Source organism: Scatophagus argus, chromosome 22, assembly GCF_020382885.2.
Source record: "Scatophagus argus isolate fScaArg1 chromosome 22, fScaArg1.pri, whole genome shotgun sequence".
NCBI lineage: Eukaryota > Metazoa > Chordata > Actinopteri > Scatophagidae > Scatophagus > Scatophagus argus.
This window is the reverse complement of record NC_058514.1, coordinates 5,358,907-5,374,920: the sequence shown is the minus strand read 5'-3', so window position 1 is coordinate 5,374,920 and position 16,014 is coordinate 5,358,907. Positions and strand designations below refer to the sequence as shown.

At 40.8% G+C, this 16,014-nt stretch overlaps 1 protein-coding gene across 3 annotated transcripts in view; it reads right to left on the bottom strand.

Annotated features, from left to right (window-relative positions):
* Positions 1 to 487: 487 nt before the first annotated feature.
* cacna2d1a (calcium channel, voltage-dependent, alpha 2/delta subunit 1a) overlaps positions 488 to 16,014 on the bottom strand; it is an 80,313-nt gene continuing 64,786 nt past the window's right edge. For all 3 annotated transcript variants that reach the window (XM_046379084.1, XM_046379085.1, XM_046379086.1), the window contains 11 exons: positions 15,942 to 16,013; positions 15,430 to 15,497; positions 15,291 to 15,329; positions 15,124 to 15,195; positions 12,667 to 12,819; positions 11,517 to 11,569; positions 11,147 to 11,202; positions 9,610 to 9,736; positions 8,757 to 8,869; positions 7,981 to 8,063; positions 488 to 5,002 (listed from right to left, as the gene is read on the bottom strand). In XM_046379084.1, coding sequence (XP_046235040.1) covers positions 4,880 to 5,002; positions 7,981 to 8,063; positions 8,757 to 8,869; positions 9,610 to 9,736; positions 11,147 to 11,202; positions 11,517 to 11,569; positions 12,667 to 12,819; positions 15,124 to 15,195; positions 15,291 to 15,329; positions 15,430 to 15,497; positions 15,942 to 16,013 — 959 coding nt within the window. In that variant the 3' untranslated portion in view covers positions 488 to 4,879. The remainder of the gene's footprint in view (positions 5,003 to 7,980; positions 8,064 to 8,756; positions 8,870 to 9,609; positions 9,737 to 11,146; positions 11,203 to 11,516; positions 11,570 to 12,666; positions 12,820 to 15,123; positions 15,196 to 15,290; positions 15,330 to 15,429; positions 15,498 to 15,941; position 16,014) is intronic.

Genomic DNA, 16,014 nt, shown 5'->3' with positions numbered 1-16,014 from the left:
TGTCTTTGGGGGGCAGTGAGTGAGTAGCGGCTCTAAGAATCTGGGCTTGAGCACAGCTGGTTTCAGGTTCAAGTGTAAAGCGGACTGTGCTAACGAGAAAGTCACTTACTATTTGATCAACATGCAACAGGGAAAACAGGAATTACTATAAATTTATGACCAGAGAACATTACGGATCGTTGTTAATGGACGTGTCCTTGAGCCAAATTCAACGTTGTAGAGAGATGTGGCTGGAGCTACGCCTCCACCGTTTCTTTTCCTGGACAGTGTTGATTTTGGCTGGGCGTCAGTTTCTGATGCTGGCTAGACACTGGGAGAGCAGACTCAGGGTGCTTCCTTCTCATTCTCACACACATTTGGATGGGAAATGCGTGTTGGCAACGTGACAGAAGTTAGTAACAGAAATCTGATCCACTGTGGAAAAAAACAGAGACATTTTGCAAGACAAGGACCTCAGCCAGAACGCTAAAAGTAATGCAACAGATAGTAATCATAAACTTTTATTCTGAATATACCTTATTTGCACATGAATAAACACATTTTTCCTCCCCAGGATTATAAACATTGTTCTTCTTTCTTTTTGTTTAGAACAACATCAGCTTTGTACAAATTTTTACATGACTGATTCTGGAGAATCAGTTTCCACTAAAGTGTAACATATTAAAGCACAATCAAGGGAGACTGACAGAGAGGCCCACCAAGACCTTCCCAAAGCTGAGTTTGGCGAGAGGTGACCTGGTGGACGCTTCCATCATGAGCCTGCCTTAAAACCAAAGGCAGAGAAAGATTGACTGACAGGCCTACCAATCATCTGCCAAAGAGTGGCAGCAAAGGTAACAGACACAAAAAAACACACAGTAAGCAATCCTCAAGATTCCAGAAATAAAAAGGTCAACCCACACAGTCCGTACAGAGAGCATCCACAGATTCAAAAACACTTCATATCACATTGAGAGATTATTCCTGAGGTGACAGCATCTGATTTTAGCACTTAAGAGTAGAAAATCTGGACGAGTATGGAGCTTATGGTCATTCTCTGATGTTTTCTGTACATTTCTATAAGGATCCAGTTGGAAAATTTAATGTGGGGTGAAATTCAATTCAGTCATTTCATGTCAGCCCAATGTACAACTGTACGTATCTGTCCGAAGTGACATAAAGGACCACATCAGTGTTTCTGCAAGTTTAATTTTCACAACAATTAATTCATAGCCGATTACTGCTACCCATTTCCAGTATTTCAAAGTAGGCAGCCACTGGTCTCCATTGGTTTGATTGCATATTGGACACAATTGAACAACTGACAATTGACTGCCTGGGAAGAAAAGGACTCAAGCAAGACTTGGATCCACAGTCATGTTTCAGCCTTTGTGAGGCTGTGCTCAGGCACAGTGGAGCTTTGAGTGCCAGATGTTTCTAGGGAAAATGAATTAAAAAATCAGTTAAGAAAGACTATAACGTAAAATAATGTACGCTGTGTATTCAAAAATACATTTTAAATACATAAGATCCCAACAGGCAGACTTGGAATCCTAGCAGCGTTTTGCATTTTAACAATGCAATAAAACAGGTGCTTGCTCTTTGCCTGTGGCCCACCGTTAAGTTTTAGTTTATCTGGGAACCATGAATGTCTACACACATTTTCACAACAATCCATCCAGTGGTTGCTGAGATATTTCAGTGTGAAACATTGCAACATGGTTTGCAAAAATAATCAGCAGTACTGCCCAGTGCTCGTGATTTGCAGAAACTGGTCTTGTTAAACCGCTGGCATGGCCCTTAAATAACTGTGAACCAATCTGACAGACTTAATAGTACGTCCAAACATCATGCTGGCCAATCAGGTTCCTTTTCCCCAGCTGACTCAGACCAGTGTGGAGCCAAATGCTGTCCCCCCAAGAGAAAGGCAGTAATAGCTGATCATACCTTATCTTATCATGAACAAATGCCTGACACTCAGAATTATTATGCTTCCCAACATTACACACTAAAGCAGGAGCACACCACATAGGTTTTTTTTTTTGTTTTTGTTTTTTTTTAAATCAAATTGTCAGCCACTACCATGCAGCACGGGGAAACAATTGAAGAGACTTACATTTTGCCTTGGTAAATTGCATAAATGTTGTATTACGATAATAGGCTTCTCTACAAGAGAATAAGAGAGTCCTATATGGCACTTGATATTCTTGAGTGTTAGTAAATGAGGAGCATAAATACCATTGTTAGTCTCACCACACTGTTTTAGTTGGAAGGTTATATTTTAAGATAGAGAGAAAACATTGAGAGAAAAAAAGTGCACCTCAGAGGAAATTATGACTTTGATGATGGCGGTAGTGGCGCTTTGGAGAGAAATGAGACGGACAAACAAGCACTCCCTGATCCGACTTGGAGGAATGCCTATATTTTCAAAAACTGACATTATTGGAGATTATGTAACAGCTATTATTTAACTAAAACAATTGAGTGTGAGAGGGAAACGTCACTGGTATTGTGGTGCACACAGCTTAGTTTATGCGGTTTTCAACCTCCCCACAGAGTAAAGTAGTTTCCTGCAAACATGTGTCAGTGTTTATAGACTCTTATAAAAAGATACACTACCTGGTTTTGTTTAAGTGGTGTACATAGTGTACCCAAAACCCCAAAATTACTTCATTTGTTGATGTTATGAGCCGAAACACAGTTGAAAATGAAAATGTTTAACAGTGAGATAGAAAGAAATTTGTTGATTTAGGGTTAATATTATGCAGTCAAACCATGGATTGTATCACTATACGGCTGCAACCTAATGGTAACTGTTCTGGCAGTTTTCTGTCTTCTAAGTAAACTAATGAGGAATCACACATAACCTACAGTTGATTCATTTTAATCTGTGATTGTTGATTCTTGCCTGGGATCAACAGAGATCGAAATAATGATCAACATTTGGGATTACTCAATGACAGCAGCTGGTCTGAATAAAAATGACATTTTAATATGAAGGATTTAAAGCTTGTTTTTTTTTCTTCTTTATTTTTCTACAGCAATCACACAAGTTTTCTGTCTGACGTATTATTTCCTGCATAATAGTATTTATGTCTTTTAATCCTCAAGATTGTGTAAATACGTAAATTATCCACAAAAACACAGTATGTCCTATTCTACACATCTTGAGGATTGATTTATGTTTTCGTCCTGAAAATGATTATGTGATTCACTCAAATAATCATGCTGATACGATTTAGTGCTGCACTGACACTTAGTGGCTTCGGATCTGGTCCAGTGCAATTAGTTAGCATTTATTATGATAACAGATTTGTTCTGCTCTGCAGCAGTGGTTCGCATGATTAGTGGATTTCTCAACGAAATTGACTAATTAGCTGTTCTGCACTCTGGCAAACAAGATGACACTATTTTAATAAAACCATCTACAGAAAATCACCTGTAAATTTTTCACACTTAAGTAAGATTGTATGTGTAACTAATGAAAAAGAAGGCACACACAATGAAACAAGATGAACTGACATCAGAGAAAATGAAATACAGCAGTAGATAGGATCACTATCGTGAACTGACTGCAGTCACCTCTGCTGGCTGATATCATACCACAGTATAATAAAATGCAAGAGGGAACCTCACTACTACATCGAGATAGAGGTTGTTCTTCAGTCAGGAGATCAAACTGTACAGACAAATAACAGCTGCACTTTAAACTGCACTGCAGATAGTAGTCATTTCATTTACAAAGTGATAACAGTGAATAAAATGTACTGTTTTCCTGTTTTGCTGACCAAAACGTCAAATAAAAATTCTCATACCCGCCTCATTCATTTTCTTTAGCGGTGGCAATAAAACAAACAGTAGCATTAGCACTAGCCACAGTCTAAAAAGCTAAAGGGTTCGTCTGAGTCACACAGTCCACATGGCACTAGAGATTTTGTCCAATGAGCATGCATAGGACACCAGCCAGGCTCACCCAGACTGGTTAGTACGCACTATGGCAACAAAGTTTTCATTGGAGCAACCCAACACCAAGGTCATGATCAGGTTAGATGATCAGCTACAAAGTTAAAATCCGTGCACTCAGAAGCAGGCGCTCTGTGGCAGTTGAAGGGTTGGTTTCGCTGCATAAACATGACAGTGAACATGATTTCCACACTGCGCAGACAGCATCTACATGAAAGAACACCGAGGCCAAAGTAAAGACGATGCATCTTGTGAACCCTTCAGAGATACTGTGAAAATGTTCTGGCAAAGTGTTATCTAAAAATCAGACTGCGACAACATTATTATCAGCAACCCAACGGAGGTAAGTGAAGGGCACGAGCTTGTATTGTAACATTATGGCATATGTTACTGCAATCTTAGCTGAATTCTCAACCACAAAACAATAAATATCTAATGACTAGCCACTTCAAATAAATTCAAAATAAACACAACGTCCCCCCATTTTGACTTAAATCCCTCTGATACTATAAGGCAGTTCAATCTCTTTCATCAATGACATCAAGCCAGATATAAGTTCAGAAGTTGCCAATCAAAATGAATCTCTGGATTCCGCTAATCTCAGCTGGCGCTGACCACAGACGAGGTGAACAATAAGCACAGGTCAAGTTCTTTCTCATCTTTCAAACTGACTTTTTCCAGCATACACTTCTTTTGTCGCTTGTACCTGGTGAAATCTCTTTAAGAAAGTCCTGAAAATGAACATATCAAAAGAAGAAACTGGCCGGATGTGGGGCTCACAGGTTTTTGTTTGTTTGTTTGTTATAGACGCCTCTCATTGGCGTTCGTCATTTCAGTGGCAGCGTTGCATGCTGGTTGCCATTTTAGAGATAATGGAGGGGTAGAGATAGAGAGAGACAGAGAGAGAGAGAGAGGGTGTGATCAGGATGTTCAGAGGTCATGACGAGATGGCATGATGTCTGGAGCCGGTCAAAACCCAGAGGAGCACCAGCTGAAGGGCCACCATTAACCCAAATGAGGGGCTCAGGCTGGATGCCCCGCCACAGTCAGGGTCCTCCTCCTAGTGCCAAGCAGAGTAGAAAAAAAAAGAGGAAAAAAAGTCAAGTTAGTGATTGTTAAAACCAATACATTAAACACTTTTTCATTAAACATCTCTCCCGCCTACCGAATGTCCAATCATAGCTTATCAACCGCAAACCCGTCAAGCTTCGGATTTGTTTCGCATTGGTGTGCATGGAGCTGTGACAAGCTAAAATTGCAATGGTTGGTTCTCCTCCTATAGGGAGGTTCCGTGAGTAATCCAAAAAGTCTTTTGTTGGCCCCTTTTGAAATGTCTTGTCAAGTCAAGAGCGAGCATGTATTTACAAAAATCAATGATGTTGATGAGGTAAAACTTTAAATGTATTTTCTGTGTACTGTTTTTTAATTTAGTACATGTCAAAAAGGATTGGCAAGTTAACAAATTCTGTTTTATTTATGTTCAACTGTATTCAGTATTCCACTGTTTTTGGAATTTTGGTTGCATGTAAGCAAAGCGGCCAAACAAGGCTGGATTGGAAAGCAGTCTGATCTTACACTTTTATCATACTTATAACATTGTTTAAGTGAATACAAGAGCAGTGCTGTCTTTCTTTATTTGCATGCCCTTTGCATGGACTGTGGATTGTAGCTGTAGCCTTAGTCTTTTACAAGATTGTGTTTTAAAAGTCAGGCGGTGACTATTTTTAGTTGCTAAAATGTGCCAGCATGAGTCGTTATTTCATCTTGTGATCATTGATTTGGTTGAATCCTGCTTCTGTTTAAACCTGGCTGACAACAAGGACCCGTTGTTTCAACAACTACGAAGAATTTAGATTAGCAAATCTGCCGCCTTTATCATGTGCTGTATGACAACACAAAGCGGGGCAGCGGGGCAGCGGGGCAGTGGCTTCACAAACAGTCAACCATTAACTATGCAGGGATCAAATGTGAGGTCAGAAATTATTTTAAAAAAGCTTCAAAATGTCTTTTTTTATAGTTGACTGGAAAACTTTGAGTCATTACGTCTGATATAAACTGTCCGGATCTCTGTATGCTTAGCATCTGGAGAGGTACAATGGAAAGAATTTCTTGCCGTGATTTGTTTTTGGAGAGGAAAAAAACCCCCGCTGAGAATCATTAGAAGAGACGAAGAAGCGTTTAGATGCCAATGAAAAGTGATTGGTCTGTTTTAACTAGCGTCTGGCTACATCAGTAATCAGATGTCAGCAGAGACACTGGAGTGTATTGCCCGAGACGGATAACAGTGAAAGATACAAGGAGCATGTCTTGAAGTTCAAAGTCAGGTGAGACAAAGAAAATGTTGGCGAGAGACAGAAAGAGACTGGGTACCTCCCAGTTTGGAGGAGGTGAAGACAGATGGCGGTAGAACATCAGAAAGAGTGACAGGTGAGAAAGATAAGGGCAGGAAAACAATGGAAAAAGACATGAAGTAGTGGAACAATCAGAAGATGTGAAATGAAGAATGGAGATAAGGTGAGAGAAACAAACATAAGAGAAACATCAGGGGGAACATGAGCAAGAGTCGCGATTGAGAATGAGATAACGACACAATGTTAATGAACGAGAAAGAGCGAGCATTATGCGACTGACCCGAGACAGCACATGAACAGTGGCAGCAGTAACATGAGCAGAGAGGAAGCCAATGGGGAGCCTGCGCTCCTTCGGCACATGACCTCATCCTAACCATCAACAGCCAATCACAGAGCAGGAAACAGAGAGAACAGAGAGAAAGAGAATCATGCAGCAAAAAGGTTCACACAGTTAACAAGAAGTTAGGAGGCAAATCTGAGCAGAACAGGCTGGAAAATTGGTTAAGACAATTAGTCGGCAGATGCATTCAGATGCTGCGAGACAGCAGGGAAAGAGTTAGTGTGTGTGGGTGGATGTTTGTGTGCATGTGAGTGAGCAAGACAGCGCAGGCATAAGAATTAATTCATAAGGCCGACAAACTTTGACACTGGAAAAAGACTATAGAGTGAAAACAAACAGAGCATTCAAGTGCAGAGGTTTCACACGCAGAGATTCTGGGCTGCTCACAAAGATGTTTGTTTAGCTTAGTTATTCATAGTCAAGCTACAACCGGCTGTTTGTCTTTGCGTGGGAAATCTGCGCCCATACAGCTTTCGAGGGATTGAACAAAAGAGAAATGACATGCACCATGTAAAGATATTAGTGATGAAGAAGAGTCATGGTTAGATGACATTAACTGTTGTTTATACTACAGTAAATTGTTACAAAACGCAATTAGAAAATTTTGTTATACTTCAGAGCACAACATGTTCTTTCTTCTTGTTGGCTAATTTCTGATTTGTTTGGCCTGATTTATCATCGTCTGACTGACTTGTTGGTTGAACGTCTGATCAGATGTCATTGGTTGTTGTATTCTCAGTTTAAAGCTACCCCAACTGATATTTTTTGGATATTAACAACGGATGAGATGATTATATGTAATGTGAAAAGGGTCAACTGTAGTGACCCACAGGGAATTACAAGTAGGAGTTAATGAAAGCGATAAAAGGAGTGATATTTCACTCCCGTTCAACAGGTGACCAGACGAATGCTTATGTGTAAATAGGCAACTATTTGCTTACAGCTTCAGAGTAGTTCACAATTAATGCTGTGTTTTTTTAGTTTGATGTTGTGCCCTCAAGTGGCCCGAAATAGCAATTAATTGATTGATCGGTTTGGATCTATAGATGCTTATCACAGTGCTAGAAGTCCTGACTGACATTCAGTAACCAGGCCTAAATTTTCCATGGCTATAAACCCAATGACTTAAGCAGTGAAACCCAAAACAGTAGCCTCAGGCCACACACTTTAATTTGGAGGTCTTTTCTGTTTTCAGGCTGGATTTTGTGTGAACTTCTTTAATCCTCATGAGGGTGATAAAGCAGCAACGATACATGAGACTGTACACAGAGCACCGTTAGCAACAAAGTTGTGCAGTTAAAATTGTTCTCAACCGGTAGTGGTCCAGGTCTGATGAAAACAACTTACATTTTCAGTGCTATCGAAACAGACAGCAGGTCCTTTCCTGTACCGAGGATTCTGAGACACAAGGCAGGGATCAGGACCATCGGCTGCATTACTCAAGTCAGGGACATTGACACAGTTTCTGAGTGATTCTGAGTGAGCAATAAGAGCAACAAATTGCCCTCTTTCATTTTTATCCCCATTGGAAATTATTAAACATAACATTTTGATTAATGTGGAAAATCACATATTACAGAATTAAAGACATATTACTGTCCAAATAAATCAGATCCACTACAAGGGACTATTAAAACTTAAAGCAAGTTGCCTCATTTTGGATTTCCAGCACATTGCTCAATACCTCAATTACGTGGCAGTGATTTTTCAGGCATTGTGTTTTCCAAGAGGTTTCAATCTGTGACTGACCACAGCTCTGTGTGTTTGAGAGAACATCACAGATTTGTTTGTAAGCTATTCGGCAGACTTATCCCACACCAGCATCTGCCTTACAGACACACAGAGGATCCCATCGCATACACACCTGAATTCCAGGCCAAATTTTAAATGTCAATTACCACGGAAATGGTGAGTAGTGAGAAGTATGGATAACGGGAAATTTGCCTATTGACTATTCCTTTCATTCAGTCAGTGCAGGAAATATCTGCTATTAGCCCCATCTCCTAATCTCCCAATTTATCCACAGTTACCTTGTCAAAAACATGAAATTTTGAAACATCTGTTCATTGAATTAAATGTTTATGTTCTACGCCAGATGGTAGCTGTGCTTGCTAAAAGGATACACTGCTGTTCATCCTGTATTAACGGCGTGGAGTTACAGGACAAGCAGGTGTGTTTTGCATCAGCAATGATAAAGACCAGGTTCGTCTTGGGCAGTTTTTCGGCATGGTACATCCTGGAGAGGAGAAGACACACAAGAGACACAAGAGAAGTTGTTTACACGTGGGCTTGAATCCAGGAAAAGATGGAGATGAAATTTCACTGACACATGCTCACAAGAGATGGAGGAAGTTGAATATTTAACCAGAGAGCGGTGAAAGGAAGACGCTGATTTTGGTCCTGCTGCTTTAAAGTAGACGTGACATACTCCACACTAAGCACCACCCAACCTGTGATCTTTAACACAATGAAAAGCACGCCATGGATCACTCAGTCAAGTCTCCTAACTGCTTTTATTCCTGAGGGGACACAAACCTGCTGTGCCACCCCACCTCCAAGACCTTTACTGAATCCCACATGTCGCTTGTGCACAAATGATTTTCTCTGCTTTTTTATGGTGGTCGTTAAAAAGAAACGTGTGTGCGGCTAATGTGCAGGAACGCCGCCGCAGCATGCGGGCAGGCACTCCATTAGCCGGCACGAGGGGGCCTTAAAATGGCATACGTACACACACATCTGCACAATCACATTGTGACTCACACACACAGGCAAACATGCCAAGACGGTGGTCCACACCAGTGACTTGACTTCACCTTCATGGCATGTGAATTTTTACAGCCCTGCTCTTAGCGCCACCTCTGGGGACTTCATTTGTATGTCATGGATGCAAACGAATCACCGCAGGTCAGGGAAAGCGTTCGGAGCTTAACCATCCTTCTGTGAGCGTGTGTTGGCCGTGTAAGCGGGTGTTTTTACCTGGTGCAGTTCTCACAGTCGATATTGCCTCTGAAAGACAGCTGATCACCCTCAAAGTAGTACTGGGTTTGCTCTGTGATGCAGACATCTTTACGCATGGCATCCGATGTTTCATCGTCCATCTCGGCTGTGGGAGGACACACGAGATATATCCTGATATCTGACACTCAGACACTCAAAACGTTAGAGTGGAGCATTGTCGAAAGATGCGTGTAGGTGGTAGATGGGTGTTTTGGCAGTAAATGATTTAAGTGAATAAAACTATATCAACTTATAGGAGTTTTAACTGATGTTTAGCCAAAAAATACGCATCAACAGGCAGGAGTTTATGTACAAACTAGAAGGACGCACAGAGCCTGAATAGCTGAACTGTTAAACCACAATAAAAGAGGATGTTTTCTCTTTAATTCCTGACTGTTCCGATATTTTAACAGCATTAAAAAAAGTCAGCAGCGGGGCAGGATGTTTGCACACACCGGTGTACTCTGACATGAAGGCAATTCTCGGGCTGCTCCCATCCTGTCTGTGTATTTACATTTCACAGAGGAGTGATGGACAGTCCTGTGCAGTTACAGGCCTTTTATATGTTGTCTGTACTAAATGTTTGTGCAGAGAGTGAGGAAAAGGGCAGAGTGGGGAATATGTTGCAGAATGTTTCAAAACACCACAATCTGATTTCTTTGAATGCTTTTAAATATATTTTGAAAGACCTGCAGACCAAATCTTTGGGGTGTTGGCACTCAAACTGATATTCTTGGACTCATGTGTTATACTAATTTGGGATGTTATATATTGTTATATTGCCTGTTTCTTTTCCTGTGACTGTTTTTTTCACTCTGTTTATTTCTCATTTGTTTTATTTTCTGTGATTGCCTGTCTTGGCCAGGACTAAATAAATAAGGTTTAAAATTAAAATTTCCCAAATGTGTAACGTGCCGGTTACTTCATATAATACACAAAAACGCCAGTGTGCAGAAAGAAATCTCAGAGACAGACAACTCAAAACCTGCAAAGCCTGATACCAGTAAAAGCAAGTCAGAAAATGAGTCTTTTCATAATTTGGATGAGCTGATCCTTTAACAAGTATCATCTTAATCGCATGGCACATAAAAACAAACACAGGCCTGTTATTTTGTGATGGATCTGTTGGTAATCTGGATTTTGTAAAAGCACAATCTGTACCCACATGAAATACCACACACAAACACAATTCCACATTCACATGGGCAGGGTCAGGTCTGCAACATCTTTCACACATGAAATCTTTTGAAGGTAAATGAACGTTTAACTCTTCCTGTGACCAACAGTAACTATACGCTGTATTCTTGGCACGTGGTGGGTATTGCACTCCAGTTTCAAGATAATGAAACAGTAAGAAAATAATGTGCTCAGTATCTTTTAAGGCCTTGTCAAAGTGACGAAAAATGAACGTCTATTACTATTTTATTTCCATAATGAGGCCATTTGGGCTGTGCAGAACCTTATTAAAACCTCAAAGCAGCATACATTTCCATGCGTCAAATTGACAGCTACTCACCTGCGTCCAGGAAATTGGGGAATGTGATGCTGACCAGTAACTGTTGCAATATTGACCTAAGAGCAAAAACAAACTCCAAGAATGAAAAATGTCTGAGATCATTGGAACATAATCTACAATAAATAATGTGTGTAAAATGCTAATGCATCAATAAATCCAGAGAAGATTTTGTGGAATGCTGACTGTCCTGGGAACAATTCAGCTCTTAAACAGATGCTATATGTCCACTTTGGAGGAACAGATCCTTGCCTGCTTTCCATTAGTATCTGAATTTAAGTGCTTTTATGGTGTATATTTTTGTTGTTTATAAAAAAAAACCCACTAATGCCAACCTTATTAGGAAAAAGTTAGATTAAGAAAAAGGACTCACCAGGCTGCAGCTGTGGCCCACCATCCTAAATTCAAAATATCTGCAATTGTGGGCTGAGAGGGACAAACAAAATCAGAATTAATGTGAGAAAAGGATAAAATAAATTCTATAACAATCTAATGGCTAATCATTATAAGCTGGTGGATCTATCCGAATATCCTGCTTGTGTTTACAGACGGTCGAGTTCTGCTAGGCACAAAGACCAAAAGGTCCAGCCAGAGATTTTATTTTCTTCCCTCTCAGAGGAAATTAGAACACAATCCTCCTCAACAGATGCGGGCATAAATATGTAAACAAGGAGCCAGTGAGAAAACAAAGCAGCACACGGTTTGAATCAAAGGCCCAACAGGCTGTTTTGATTATGACTAGCATGCGAGGCCCTTGTTTTGGTGAATCAACGCTGTATCCACTCTCCTCAGTTGATGGCGTGTTGAGTCATCAAGGAGTCTTAACTAACCGTGTTAGAGACATCACCGACTATTGACAGCATCTTTGATCAGGAGATGTCTGCACCTTTCATCTCACCTTGGTCGCCCAAGCGTGTTGTACACATTTTTGGGAAATTACATGGTTTCAATTGTCCACTAATGAGGGGGAATTTTTGCATCTACGAATCCCTACAAATAACTGAACCTCTTTCAGCTTATTACGTCTACCTACCGCTACCTGTAATGACCTTTCAGTGTCTAGGAGATATTCATCAGCCACCCTGAAATGTCTGCAGGTGTGTTTGCATCTTTCCTCTGCAAGTTGTAAGTTTTGGAAGTGATGAAAAACAGTGCCTTTTTCTACATCACGGTCTCTTAGCCAAGCATGCTAGACCACCTAATCCTGTTACTGTTACTGCAACTCCCACTCTAACGCTTTCACCATACCCTCTGCTTCCCTTCTCATCTGCTCGATCCAGATTTATGGCTCCCTGGTGAGTGAAGGTTTGTGTGTGTGTGTGTATGTGTGTGTGACGATTTGGAAGTGTGTGAGCGAGCAGGTATAGGCTGCAAATGGTCGCATGCGTGCTTGCATTTGTCCATCTGTTCATGCAGGCAAATGAGGAAATGTATGGATATCAAAATGTGTGAACATGTAAGTGTGGGTGTGCACATGTGGGTGGCTGCGTGTGTGCGAATAGTCTCTGGCTTATGTAACTCACCACATAGACGGATCGCAGGCCTGCAGCCGCTTTGCTCTCTTTCTTGGGTTCGCAGAGCGACTGGTAGTCGAAGGTCTTCTTAAACGTGAAAAGGGACGAGTTGACCAAGTTTCTCATGAGGATCGGGTCAATGGCACCAAAGAAACGCCCCACCTGAAGACAGGGACAAGAAAAGTTACAAAAAACCACATTAATTTTAAGGCCCATTACCTTTTAAATAGAACAGCATCATAGAGTGTACACATGCCTGCATTTTGTCCACAAACAATTAATTGCTTGGCTGTTTTCTGTTTTTTTCTCCTACATTTCCAGATTTGCTGTGCCGACACTTGATTATACACGAATCTGATCAAGAACATGACCGAAAGAAGTAAAGTATCTTGTAAATTAATGAAGGTCTTACGATTATATTTTGCCCAGCAGACTGAAGATTCGGGTGATTATTTTGTCATTGTGGTGGTGGTATTCCTGAACAACTGACAATAAAATGAGCACAACGCATTTAACACAGAGGGAACCTGGGTCTTTCAGGGACACTGATGACACTGGTGTTCACTCAAGTGCTAATGCAGCCTTGACTACACAGCCAAACAAAGTTATCAGTATGTTTTTAATAGAACAGTTTGATGCTTATTGGTTTTCTTGCCTCTTAATACGTCAGACTTGCGTGTGTGCCTGATCTCACACACTAACAGCAGAAATCATTTCAGTAACAAGGATCTGAGAAGTATTTGAACCCTCGGTATGAGCAAGAGAAACCTTTGAAATTCACTCGGTCAGTGTTATTGACTGAGGTCTGTACTTACAGAGCACTTAAACACTTTTATGCTGTCGGTTCACGATTGTTAAATCTATGTAAAACACATGCGGAGGAACTGTTAAGAATGTGTATACATGTGCCGAAAATGTTCACAGTGAATTTGGACACACACACACACACACACACACACACACTCAGTAAATCACCCTCAAAACAGGATGATGGACTTCAGCATAATCTGATTAACACAGTCAACCAGGCAGCCGTAAATTTCTGCTACGAGGAAGTAGTCTGTCTCAGCATCTCGGAGGTGTGACATGACCGTGTGCACGGGAGTGCTTAAGTACTTGTGTATCCAGGTGGGAGCGTGTACAGTAAGTAGTACTCATCTATGTATATGTGCGTGCTGAAAGACATGCATGTGTGGAAATGCAAACTATCTTCTCCCTTCCACTTTGTAAGGTCACCGTTAACAAGCCATCTTCCACATATCCATTCCTCTTCAGTCTAACAGCCAAAGGATATATAAATCTTCCAAGCTAAAAGGTAAAGGGAGCCTTCTCTCCTTTCCCCGTGCAATAACACAAATAATGAATTAACAGTCACAGCCCTGTTGGCTGCAGACTCCCTGGGGGGTTTTGCAGAAAGAAAAAGAACGAGCTAGAGAGAGAAAGGCAGAAAGAAAGAGCGAAAGCATGAAGTTTACAGAGGGAGAGAAACTTTGCTCCTGTAGGAAATATGATTGAGGGCACACAGCCTTCTCCAAACAAGGCCTCAGGCCCCTGGGTTTTAGTGCTGCTGCCAAACTTCAGAGGGCGACTGATTTATCCAGCGCACACCCAGGCCTGATTAGGAAGGAGCCAAGGCTGCATGAAAAAACATTTACTCAGATGACAGCAGGGGCCCGCACTTAGCATTTAGCATAGGGCAATGGAAAAAATGTGTGCACTTACTGTATGTGTGTTTGTGTGTGTCTGTTAATGACATATAAAGATGGGTCGAAATGTGTTATATGTATATGTTTGTTAAGGGCAAATTAAGACTGACAGGTTTGTCCAATCACAGTAAAGTGCCATGAACTTTTTAGATTTTTTACAGAGCTTTTAATTGCATTTCATGGCTTTGGACAGTATATGAGGTTTGCTCAGTTGTTTGCGTATTTCCAGAATAGGGATGAAAGGAAACTAATCACAATAAAACCAATTATATTTATACAGTATAATTAAACAATTTTATTGTCCTTAGATATCTGTCTGTCAAGCACAAAATATCATCCTATTATAGTTAACAAATCAGTTACTAATGTTTTATACAGTGTATAACTTTTTGGGTTGCCAGGTTGTGAAAGCTGGTGAGTAAGTAATCTCACCACAGATAATCTGGACCAAAATCCCTTTATTAACAAGTTATCAATAACTTAATAATTGTAACTGCAGATCTTAAAAGACTAACTGCATATTTAACAGATTATTGGTAAGTATGATTACCAACATTTAGAGCATTTAGTTTGACTTACACATGACCTATAAAGTGTTACTGAATGATGCAATAACACCAAAGATTATTATCAATGTTTTATAAGTGGAACTGAAGTTTAAAATGCACCAGTTACATTACATGCATTTTTCTGAAAACGCTGCCTCACATTTTACCTCCCCTGGTCTTCCTCTTTGTGAGAATGAAATGCAGGGACCCACCTCATCAATATCATCATCTTGATTAGACATCACCAGGAAGCCTCCATCGTCAAGAAGGACGCAGTCGACATACTGGAACCACAGAGAGATTAAACCAGTGTTGCATGTTTGCTGCTCTCTTACACAAAACGGCAGAAAATGTCAAAATACACAGTTAATGCTCTTACCGGGTGGTTTCGCTGACAGCCACAGATCTCATCATTGCACTAAAAATACAGCAGATCAAAAGAATCAAAAACCATAGCCTGGTGTGCAGTGAAGCGTGTCCTTGTGTGTCCTTGTGTTATGCAGATAGAATCTACTCACATTCAACCTCTGTGTGGTGTTAATGAAGCTCGCCATCCAGTCAGCGATGTCCAACTTCACGCCAACCACTGGAATCAAACACAAAAGACCAGACATCCTACATCATGTTGGACCTCTGCATCAACTTTACTCTCTGAACTCAAAAAAATGCAAACTTGGCCAAAGATCACAGGAGACCAGACAAGTTGATGTGTGGTTTGTGTGCGTGCGTGTGTGTTTGTGTGTACATGTCAGAGCGAGAGGGAGAAACAGACAAACGAGGAGTAGCGGCCTGTAAATAAGAGCCTATCTGTGTGTGTGTGTGTGTGTGTGTGTGTGTGTGTGTCAGATGATATGAAGGCATGGAAAGGATTAAGGCTACAGGGTTGCAAATAAGACATATAGCTGCAAGTGTACATGTGTTTATATGTAGGTGGCAGAGTGAGAGAGAAAATTTGAGAAACGATGGGTATAAGTGTGTGAAAACAAGCCCCTCTTTTTTTGTGTCCAAGTGAGTGTGTGTGTGTCCTTACCAGCTGGTTTGAGTGTGATATCATTAATGTTGATGTTTACCGCTCTGCTGACTAGGACTGACTCCTCACTTGC